At 50.7% G+C, this 12,057-nt stretch overlaps 1 protein-coding gene across 10 annotated transcripts in view; it reads right to left on the reverse strand.

Moving 5' to 3' along the window:
- The window catches only part of MAP2K4 (mitogen-activated protein kinase kinase 4), a 172,054-nt gene extending 164,491 nt beyond the window's left edge, over positions 1-7,563 (reverse strand). For 3 of the 10 annotated variants that reach the window (XM_084647523.1, XM_084647525.1, XM_084647521.1), the window contains exon 1: positions 6,020-7,563. In XM_084647523.1, coding sequence (XP_084503649.1) covers positions 6,020-6,119 — 100 coding nt within the window. In that variant the 5' untranslated portion in view covers positions 6,120-7,563. Of the gene's footprint in view, positions 1-5,700; positions 5,881-6,019 lie in introns of those variants that run through there. The other 7 variants (XM_084647526.1, XM_084647527.1, XM_084647522.1 and 4 more) reach the window with 6 other exon arrangements.
- Positions 7,564-12,057: the final 4,494 nt, after the last annotated feature.

The raw sequence follows: 12,057 nt of genomic DNA on the forward strand, positions 1-12,057 counted from the left end.
AGGCTGCCACCGAGCTCTATGACTCATAAGGGAACGTGAGAAAGTTGTGCTTGTAACTTGTTTGGATCAAGCGGTGCAAGTGCACTGAAAATAGGACCTCTGTCCATTGTTTCTTTAGCAGTTGCAGATGTGGCCTTGAGTGTCTCCTCATGCACACTGGCGGAGCAGCTCGGCCAGATAAGGAGGAGAAAGAAGAGGTCTAAGGAAGACATGTTCAAGGTGTTGCAATCCTCTGGTGCTTCGGATTGCGAGCCAAGAGCTTGGAGAGAGACAATCAATGAGAACATGTGGAGGGATACTGAGGAAAGGAAGCAGGGCCAGGAACAGATGATAACACTGCTCGGGGAACAAACAGATATGCTGCAATCTCTGGTTGAACTTCAGGCTGAATACATCCGTGCTCACCTCCCTCTGCAGCTCACAGAGAACTGCATTCCATGACCTCCCTACACTCTCCACACATGTTCCATGTATCTTCCATTGCTGCAGCAGTACACCAGGCACTCCACCACGCAGGAGATTACACACGACAGCTAGACATACAGCCAGCCGCGAGAGCCTCATTGGCATATGTGCTTGTGAATTCACTGTCCCTTCTCCTTCAAAGATACTGTGTGTATGAAGTTTACCTCAGCATGACATAGGTATGTTTCCATAGGTGTGGAAAGTGAATGAATCTTTATTATTCTCCAACACATGGTGACTGCTGCTAACATTCAGAGATAGTAGCAACAGATTCATTTGCATTGTTATAGCACAGAAAGCAATCATTACAAGGTTCCTACCACAGTCAAAAAAAAACAATTCCAGGCTCAGCTGATTTCTGCTTCACACATTACTGTGGCTCATTGTTGAAATGCTCCTTCAAAGCCTCCCTGTTCCAAATAGATCCCTGTTGAGCCCCTCTGAGAGCCCTGGTATCTGGCTGCTCAAAATCAGCAGACAGCTGTTCAACTTCCAGACCGCACCCATGGGGAAACTTCTCCCCATTTGCTTCACAGATATTATGAAGCTCACAGTAGGCAGCTATGACCATGGGGATATTGCCCTCACTGAGGTCTAACCTCCTGAGGAGACAGCACCAGGAGACAGCACCTTTAAGCAGCCAAATGCACATTCAACAGTCATTCTGCACCTGCTGCCCCTGTTGTTGAAGCACTCCTTCTTGCTGTCAGGCATGCCGGTGTACAGCCTCATGAGCCACAGCAGCTAGGGGTAGATTGGGTCTCCCAGGATTACTATTTGCATTTCCACATCCCCAGTGGTAATCCTCTGGTCTGGAAAGAAAGTCCCTGCTTGCAGCTTTCTGTACAGGCCTGTGTTTCTAAAGATACATGCATCATGCATCTTCTCTGACCAGCCCATGTTGATGTCGGTGAAATGACCCCAGTGATCCACAGCGCTCGCAATACCAGAGAAAAGTAGCCCTTTCTGTTGAAGTACTCCGTCAAAAGGTTGTCTGGTGCCAAAATAGGGATATGCATGCCATCTATCGCCCCACCACAGTTAGGGAATCCCACTGCTGAAAAGCTATCCACTATTTCACGTACATTACCCAAAGTCACAGTCCTTCATAGCAGAAGGCAATTAATGGCCCTGCAAACTTGCATCACAGCAACCCTCAACTGTGGATTTCCCAACTGCAAACTGATTGCAACTGATCGGTAGCAGCGTGGCATTGCCAGCTTCCACCTAGCAATTGCCACTCGCTTCTCCTCCATGAATGCAGCTCTCATTTTGGTGTCCTTGCGCCGGAGGGCAGAAGTGAGCTCTGCACATAGTTCCAGGAAGGTGGTTTTGCACATCCAGAAGTTCTGCAGCCATTGCTCACCATCTCATACCTGCATAATGATGCAATCGCACCACTCAGTGCTTGTTTCTCGAGCCCAGAACTGACGGTCCACCACGTGCAGCTGCTCCGTGAATGCTAACAGCAATCTTGAATTGTTTCTTTCCATGGCACACTGTAAGCCAGACACCAAGGCATCGTCATCAGACATTCAACTCATAAAATACTGCAGGATCAGGTGTGTTGTGTTCATAATGCTCACCACAGTACTGGAGAGCAGTGCAGGATCCATGCTTTCTAAGAGAGATGGCGGATGCACAAGTTACCGGGACTGTTGAAAGTGGCATTAAATATACTAGGAAGCCCATGGAATGATGGGACAGAGAAAACTATATCATGGGATACTGAAACTGCCCCCCTGAGGCATTGCAAACCCTTCCCAAAACACCCTGGGGCAGATGGTGGCAAGTTGCACAGTGTGATAGCTACCCAAGGTGCACTGCTCTCTGTGTCAATGCAAGAGCTGCCACTGTGAACACACTCCTCAGAAAAAAGGACATGCAACAGCAGTTTAATTACAACGGTGGCTATATGTCAACCTAACTTAAGTCAACTTAACTTTATAATGTAGACATTGCCCAAGTCTCTAATTTTTGCTAGGGGTAGAGCAAAAAAAAAAAATTGTAACCCTCAAACATTGACAAAAAGACCTGCTACCTTACCCTACAGTAACACTATGAAAAGCTGAAATGTTAGCCACAACCAAAATAAGAGACTAATATTTTAACCATAAGTTGATGATTGAAGTATTCTTAGTCTATTTTCCCAAAGCAAATATTAAGGTAACAGACAAAAGAAACAAGAGGGATCAAGAAATAAAGAACAGCTCAGTGAATGGGGATGTAATCACTAGGAGCCAAATCAGAACTGCTCCTCCCCAATCCAGCAAGAGACTGGCTGATAAAGTGTGACATAAGTCTTGTTTACTCACAGAAATTACACTAATTTAACTATATCAGTTTCCATTTGGTTTGTTACTGAATTAACAAAGAACAAGACACTGCAGTATCTATCCAGAAACAAACTTGGGGCTACAAAAATAGGTTATGTTTCAAAACGTTAGATAATGCAAATTTAAACACAATTTTGTACCTAGTGCAGAAAGGTTGTGTTTAAGAACATATTAATGGGCTATGGACAACCATAAAGAGACCCCAACATTTACCACGATCAGCTAAGGTTTTTAAACGTCACTGCCTTTGTGCCCACTAGATACTAAGTGGTGTGTAAATACACATTACTTAAAGCATGTTAGCTAATATCTTAAAACACAACCTATTTGCCTAGTCTGGACATGCCCTCAGGAAAGTGACATTTGGGCAGAGGCTACAAGTCAGCACTTACAATGTTCAGTTTACTAGGGTTACAGTTCTTAGGTCAACTGACGACCTATTCTTTATCTGGCTTTTTATTAAGAAACCAGTTTCTAAATAAAACTGTACCCACAATTAGACCTTGTTTTCTGAGCCCTTGTGTTGGAAAATGAGGGATGCATTGAGCCTGGCTTCTCCCAGTACTAGTTTCCAACTATACTCATGGAGGGGCAAAATGTATGCCCATTTTTCCCTTCCAGCCACAGCGTTTGTGCAGCACACATGCCACTGGAAATTCTACAGGAAATAACTGCAGCCTAAACTAACACAAGAAAAGAAAAGCCTCATGCTCTGCATCAGATCAACCGAACAGTCTGGGAGATCCCAGTTTAAACCTTTGCCCAGAATGGTGGGCAAAGAACAGCCAGACTGGGATGAGTCACTTGCCACAAGAAATATTTAAGAAGGAGACAGAACACTGATCTAATAAGGTACAGGTTAAACCTCTCTAATCCTGCACTCCCTGGTCCAGCAATACCTGTGGTCCGGCATAGGCGCCAACTCCATGGGTGCTCCAGGGCTGGAGCATCCACGGGGAAAAATTAGTGGGCGCGGAGCATCTACCAGCACCAAGCTCCCCCCTCTGTAACCCTCCCCCCCGTCTCTCGCGTGCCCGTGCTTACCAACTCCTGCTCCTCCCTCCCAGTGCTTCCGGAGCGCCACGAACAGGTGATTCGCGGCGTTCAAGCTCCGGGAGGGAGGGGGAGGATGTGGGGCCAGCAGCTGGGACCCCAGGCGGGGGGTCAGCATCCCAGGCGGCCGCGAGACCCCCGAGCAGGGGGTCCTGCTGGGTGCAAAGCCTGGGGGTGCTACAGCACCCCCCGCATCCCTACTTCCCGCACCTACGGAGACCCACTGGCACTAACCTCCCATGGTTTGGCTAATTCTCTGATTCGGTACTGGTCAGGTCCCAAAGGTGTCGTACTAGAGAGGGTCAACCTGAATAAAATCCAGACTAAAACTTGCCTACCTTTGGCAAATGTTCACTTGTTTATATACTTTAACTCAATGACTCTTCAGCTGCAGAGCTTACATGTGTTAGCGGGAGGAAAATGCAGGTCCTACATCAAAATAACCTGCTGCAGCAGAACTATGGGAAAGGATCGGTGCCATGTCTAACCTGCACATTCATGCTTAAAACAAAAATCAAGAGCCTATTTGCTATTCATGTAGTTACCGAATAAAAGGATAGGAGTCTGAAATGAGAAGTGAATGCCTTCCCAAGAAGAATGGCTACTTTCTTATTGTTTAGAGCAGTGCTTCTCAAGCTATCTGATGTGGGGGACGTGCAATTTTTTTTTCCAATGTGTGCGCAGACTGGCAGCCGATGGCTCGCGGACCAGCACCAGTCCACAGACCACCACTTTGAGTAGCACTGGTTTAGAGATCTTCAGAGACAGTCAAAACACCACTAGCAGGATCTAGTTGCCCCTAAAGAGGAGTATGTTCAAACATATGTAACAGCTTTCAAGCTACATTAAGTGTGTATTTCTGAGCCTTGAGCACCACCTCTCAGAGTAGGAGACAAGGCTCCAACATCTGCTCAGATTTACATGGTAAAAACAGCATTTTCTCTGCTAGCCACTAATGTGTAGAAGGCAAGTGGAGGTGGTATGCAGTCACTGAATAGCACAGCACTGCCAGCACAGGCATCTGGACCCGCTCCCCCCCCCCATCACTTCCCAAAGCAGTCACCAAACACAGGTAGGGAGCACCCCCTGCGCACTCAAACACCCCTAGCCCTAGGGAAAACAGCACACCGGAACAACCCCCAGCACACTCAGCCACCCCGCCCCCAGACTGACTCCCCCTTCAATGCTTCTGGCACACTCACCTCAGTCTTCCCTCTGACACACACACTGCGGGCACACTCGAGTATGCCCCTGCACACACACACATTCACACAGCAGGCAAACTTGCACCCCCCCCCGCACCTGGCAGGCACACTTGCACCCCCGTACTCATGCACGCGCACCATGGGCACACTTACGCACACATCTGCATGCGCACCCTGTGGGCACACTTGCGCCCACACACACACACTTGCACCCTACAGGCACATTCCCGCACCCTGTGGGCATACATCCACACACTGCAGACACACTCGTGACCCCCATACACACACTCATGTACCCTGTGCACACATTTGCACACTTGTGCCAAACACACACACACCCGCACCCTGCGGGCACACTCACACACCCCCTCACAGTCACTCACCCTGTGAACGCACACACACCCCCGTACCCCCCACACACACCCCCACACCCTGAGGGCACACTCACACCCCATTGCCCCTGTGGGCATACATCCACACGCGCACACACACTGCGGACACACTCCCGTCCCCTCCCCCATACACACACACACACTACGGGCACACTCCCGTCCCCCATCCCTCCCCCTACACACGCTCGGGCCCTTCCCCCAGCCTGCCGCCCCCTCCGCGCAATCCCGGGCTCATGGCCGCCGCAGCACCTGAGGCCTCTCGGCCCGGAGCGCGGCCCCCAGGGCGGGAGTCGGACGCTTCCCTCTCGGGGCCGCTGGCCGGGCGCCCGTCGCGAGGGCTGCGCGGCGCCCCGGCCCTCGCCTCACAGGCCATCGCGGTTCGGCGGGCCCTCCCGCCGCTGAGCAAGGGAGCGCCCGGCCGAGCCGGGGCCTAGCCGGACCCGAGCTGCCGGCCCCACCGGACCGACCAGGGCGGCCCGGAAGCGGCCGGGCCGAGGTGGGGAGCCCGGGCCGGGCGCGCCGTTGCGATGGGACCGAGCGGGCGGGGCCTGGCGCGGGGGTCGCTCACCCTGCATGCTGCTGACCGCCGTGTGCGCCTGGGAGCCCGGAGTGCTGCTCCCGCTGCTGGAGCCGGAGCCGGAGCCGCTGCTGGGGCTGGGAGTCGCCATTGTGCGCGCCAGACACGGAGCAGCGCGGAGGCTGCAATGCAGCAGGGACCCTCCCAGGCAGGACACCTAGAGCCCCGACTCCGTATAGCAGGCGCCTGAGCCTGCCCGTCCGCCTGTCCGTCCCCCGGGCTGGGGCTGCCGGCTTAACCCCTCCCAGTCCCACGCAGGACACCTAGAGCCGGGTGCCGGGCAGGCGCTGAGTCGGCCCGTCCGTCCCCCTGGCAGCGGGAGTTCGCTGAGCCCCCGAAAGGGATCTGCGGCCAGCGCGTCTGGGCTTCCTCCGTGTCCAGCGAGCCCGAGCCCTGCTACTGCCTTCGCAAGGAAGGGAGAATCTCCTGGCCAGATTCTAGCCCAGGGTCGCTTATTAGTGTCTTGGCTGCAAGTGGTCTCGTCCCCTGGGGCAAGAGATTCACACAACTGGACATGGCTGATTCCTCTGCGGGTTTCACACTAGGTTATGGTCCAAGAGGACTTCTGGACCAAGTCACTCCCGAGGACGAAGAGAGGAAGCTGCTTACCTTGTAATTCATCAACCCACTCACCTCTTAGGTTCCATATATTCCCTCTCTATCCCTGCCCTTCTTGTTACCCCTTTCTCTTCCCAGTCTCCTGCTACCTCTGGAATGGCCAAGGAAGGTCACTGTCATCCACCACCTATTCCTTCCCTGTTCCCTCCATCTCCTAGCACTGCTGGAAACCTACCTCACACACATCCCACACACACTACCTCTGCAGCTGCACTCTCATTTTTTCACACACACCACATGTCACCCCCTAAGGGCCACTATATGGATGTCAGACTCCTCTCCTCTCCTCCCCTCCCGCCCTACACTTCCAGCCCCTTGCGCCATCTCTTCCTTCATTTCTTTGGGACTACTCTCCATATAGCTGTCACCTACTCCCCCTTTATTTCTCCCCAGATGCCTTCTTTCTAGTTCTCCCTTTTCCTCTCTTAGTCTCCCATCCGTGTTGACACCCTGTCTGACCCAAACCATGAAATGCCTGATTCCTTGTCCTTATCTGCTCTTCTGATCTTCACCTATGTTCTCTGCCACACTCAAAATGGCCACTAAACTTTGTTTTCATCAGAAACTGGTATATCTGAATTCCTTCACTGTTACTGCCTGTTTAGCATCCCTTTCCATGAGGCCTTTCATAACATCCAATCTAGTGATATCCATTACTTCTCTGCCAACCTCAGCCCTTCTTCCCAACTCTTTCATTCTTTACTTAATTCCATTGTTATTCGTTCTCTCTTCTCTGACTCCAACACCCTTCACTCACTCTAAAGTATGCCTTGTTAAACCATAGCCCTATCATGGGACAACAGTGTGGCCTAGTGACTAGAGCACTGGACTGGGACTCAGGAGACCTGTGTTCTAGTTCCAACTCTTTCCTTGGGTGATTGTGGGCAAGCCAGTGCATCTCTCTGTATTTCCATCCCCCATTTATAAAAGAGGGATAACTATACTATCCTCCTTTGCAAAGCACTTTGAGATCTATTGCTGAAAACCGCTATTTAAGACTTGGGTATTATTATTAACTCACTCCCAGCATTCTCTTCCTCCACTGCTAAGGGAGCTGCAGGAAGGGAGAAAAGAAGGAGCTGACGGAGGGACAATGAGGTAAGGTGGAAGAATGATCAATTGTAGCAGTGGGAGGCCTGGACTCAACTGATTAGCTGGGGACACTTACTTCCCTTCCTGGCCATGAGGCAAGGGCCATCACCTTTTATGCAACTTGCTCCCCTGACCTCTCACTGCCCCTCAGCCCCTGCAACGTCAGCATTTCACTGTGTGCTTTTCCCCTTACTCACTGCCTAGGGGAAGTAGTTCCTTGCCAGGGTTGTCCTCTCCCCTCCCCTCCCAAACCAGAGCAGCACCAGCAGGGCCCTTGTGACTCCCCTCTTAGGTTGGGGCATGGGTGCAGGAGTGCTGGGCCAACCTGTTCTTGTCACCAAGGGGGGGAGCAGGCACAGAAAGAACTGAGCAGATCAGCCATGCACATGCCTTCTGCTTCCCTTCTGTGGAGTAGGGGTGGGCAGAGGTACACACTTGTCCCATGATGGGAGGGAGGGGAAGGGAGCACAGCTAGCCCTAAACTGACCTTTTTCAGCTCCTCTCCCCTTGCCCCACCCCCCATTGACAATGGTATGGACCAATCAGCTCTCCTCACCTATCCCCATCTGACATTTCCTGGCAGGGGCAAGCGCTGCCTGCTGCAGCTGGCTCTGGCTGCCCTTCCCTTCTGGGTCGGGGGAACAGTGCCACAGCACTGTGGGCCACAAGAGATCAGAAATCATGAGTCAGCCCCAATCCCTGAGCCGTTCACAGTGCTGACACTGTGTATTTGGTCTGTTGTGTGCTGGGTGCTCCCATGCCCTCCCCCGGGCGGGGGGAGTGATAATCAGTGCTGCCAGTGCCCCCAGCTGCACTGGGGAGGGGATTTTGGCCCCTGCTGCAGGAGTTCTCACCCTAATCTGCCCATCCTGCCCAACAATGAATGTTCCCCCCCTGCAGCTTCCCCCCTGAACCCCCAGGAGTTCATCCCCCACAGCCCCTCTCTGCTCCTCCGGGGGCTCTTTGCCCTGCCCCCCCCAGGTCTGGGGGCTGCAGCAGGGTTCCCTCTCCCTGTTCCAGACTTGGGGACTCCAGGAGCCCCTCTGCCCCGGTCCAGGCAGGAGCTGCAAGCCAGGGAGAGGGGAAGAGGAACTGTCCCATCCCTATTCCTCACAGGGAGGGGGGCAGGGCTGCCCAGAGCAGCTGCGTTCTTTATCTCCCCCTCCTCTCCTGTGAGGACAGCTCTGGCTGCTGAGGGAAGGGGGAGCTCTGTCCGCAGCAGATCTGATTGGTTGCTCACCCACAGGACGTGGGCTAGTGGGGGAGGCAGCCAATCAGCATGTAAAATTTGCTGGAGGGATGGAGGTCCTTGTCTCATCACAGTTGGGATCCAGCAATGACCAATCCTGTTGCCCCACAAATGTAACAAGAGTTGGTGATGCTACTGCAGGTCTGGTGGGAATTTCCCCATAAGCTAGGCTCCTTGATGACTCTTAGAAGACCCTGGAACACTTTGGTCCATGGGGAAATCCCATAAAGCGGCAGACCTGGCTGGAAGAGTCCCTGTGACTACGCTGACTTCCTCCCCTACCAGTTTTTTCTCTCCTCCTTCAGCTCCACCATCTCCCTGGCCAAACATTTCCTGTCCCTCAGTGCACCCCATGAAAAAATCTTCATGCATTATTTGCTGTCTTTGACTCCTTCCTTGTTAGCCTCCCACTTTCACCCTGTCCCCCTTCCCTGCTCCTTGCAAAGGATTGTGCTGACTTCTTTAAATAGAAAATTGGCAAATGCTTGGGACTGGAGGGGATTCGGAATAATCAGTGTAAGACTTATGGCCAGAAGCTACAGAGGGGAAAGGGGTCTCTAATCCTTTTGATGAAAAGAGAAGTTGTGGCCATAGAAAGCTTCATTTGCATAGGCTACCAATCCATAGTTCCTGGTGACTCATGGGGAGTCACCATAACTATACATAAAATTGGATTTGAGGGGCTCCCAGAGAAGGGGAAAAGTTTCTACCTTGTTGCAAAGTACTCACTTCCAAGCACCCAGGACAAGTGCAAGCATTCTAAGCCATGTTGGTTCCCCTCTCATGGCTCCCCTTTGTGGCAAGAGGTGGCATAGACTGAAGATTTAGCTGTGATAGAAGTATGGTTGGTCTGTAATACTTTATGCATAGTGTATTGTGACCAGTTATTGGGAAGTTTACTGTACAAATATGTTGGTTTGGTTTAATAATATGCTGTTGGAAAAACAAGCAGGAAATTGGTCAGCTGCTCAAGATAACCATACATCTGTCAACTGTTAAGTTTGATGCTTGGCGGCTAGAAAGGGAGTTAGACTACTGCCAAAGTTACTGGAAGGGAAAAGGCATTTCACTCTTTATTTACATATAAATCATTTTGCTGTTTTCATTGTGTCACTACAGGGTAGAATCATATTGGTTGGGTGCCCTCACTGCATTTCCACACCATAACGTGGTAGGATTTTTTAAAAGTTTAACATTAACTCTGAATTTCCTAGTTTTATAATACTTGGTTTGGGGATAATTACAACAGCCCTGTAATTTATTATACATAGGGCCCTACCAAATTCACAGCCATGAAAAATGCATCACAGACTGTGAAATCTGGACACCCTGCCATGAAATCTGGTCTTCTGTGTGCTTTTACCCTATACTATACAGATTTCACAAGGGAGACCAACGTTTCTCAAATTGGGTGTCCTGAGCCAAAAGGAAGTTGCAGGGAGGTCACAAGGTTATTTTAGGGGGGTCATGGTATTGCCACCCTTACTTCTGTGTTGCCTGCAGAGCTGGGTGGCCAGAGAGCGGCAGCTGTTGGCCAGGCACCCAGCTCTGAAGGCAGCACCTTTCCAGCAGCAGCAGAGAAGTAAGGATGGCAATACCATACCAAGCCACCCTTACTTCTGCATTGCTGCCTTCAGAGTGGGCAGCCAGAGAGCGGCGACTGCTAACTGAGGGCCCAGCTCTGCAAGCAGCAACACAGAAGAAAGGGTGGTAATACCATACCATGCTATTCTTTCTTCTGCACTGCTGCTGGCAGCAGCTCTGCCTTCAGAGCTGGGTTCCTGACCAGCAGCTGCTGCTCTCCAGCTGCCCAGCTCTGAAGGCAGTGCTGCCGCCAGCAGCAGCAGATAAGTAAAGATATCAGTACCGTAACCCCTTCTACAATAATCCTGTGATCCCCCCCACAACTCCATTTTGGGTCAGGACCCCTAAAATTACAAAATCTTGAAATTTCAGATTTAAATAGCTGAAATAATGAAATTAACTATTTTAAAAATCCTATGACTGTGAAATTGACCAAAATGGACTGTGAATTTCCTAGGGTGCTAATTATACTCTCAATTATTGATATGTACTCTCACCCTTATTTCCATTTTAATGAATTTTTTTTTTGCCTGGGATAAATAACGCAGGTAATTCTGCTTCCTTAAAGATTCATGTCACAGGATTCTCACTCCTGGGTGGGTCTCATGCTTCCCTCAGTCCTGCAGGAAACTACTTTAGTTCATATGATTTGGGGATCTCTGAGGTTTCTGGTGTCTGCCTCTTTTGGATCTGCCCTACTGAGTACTCTTCAACCCCAGGTACCTCAGCAGCCCCTAAACATTCCAGCAATTCTTTTTAAGACTGGGAGGCAAGAGCTCCCCGTAAACATTGCATTACATATAATCACAAGGAATTCTCACTCTCTGTCATCATCCTGCTCCCTCCCCCTCTCGTTCTCTATACAGTACAAGGGGAAAATAAAAAAGGCACAAAGACTAGTTGATGGGGGAGTTTAGGCTCCCCTACGTCAGAAACAAGTTATGTGTGCATGAGGGACTGAAGGGTTCTTCTTCAGAGGTCAATGTAAGTGACAGAGTTTTGCAAAGTAAGATGTGAGAGTATTTCACTGCTTTTCCTAAAATCCTGATTCAAAAGTTATCTGAGGCAAGCAGTCTAAAGATATGTCTACACAGCAATGTAAGCATGAGCTTGAGCCCAGACTCAAGCCTAACTCCCCTTGCATCCACAAACCAGTTTTATTAATCAAGGGCTCAAACCTAGGGTCCGAGCCACTGTTAAGCTAGGATCTAGGGTCCGAGCTTTATTGCTTTCTTGTGTGCACACAGCCCCAGAAGTCTTCCAGATGTATCCCAGAGTTCCTTGGGGCAACTTCCTTAGTCCTCTCTATGCCGACAATCTGCAGTGCTGTCTATTGCACTCTATTGCAAATCGAAGCCACGCCTCCCTTTGCAAACAGCCTGCACCCGGCAGCTCAGATCAGCGTTAACGCATTGTCTGCTGAACACCACCAATCTGCATACACACTACCAGAGATCTTGCAGAGTTTTCAATGGAGACTGATCAG

The sequence above is a fragment of the Lepidochelys olivacea genome (assembly GCF_965140295.1).
Source record: "Lepidochelys olivacea isolate rLepOli2 genome assembly, chromosome: 14".
In the NCBI taxonomy this organism is placed as follows: domain Eukaryota; kingdom Metazoa; phylum Chordata; order Testudines; family Cheloniidae; genus Lepidochelys; species Lepidochelys olivacea.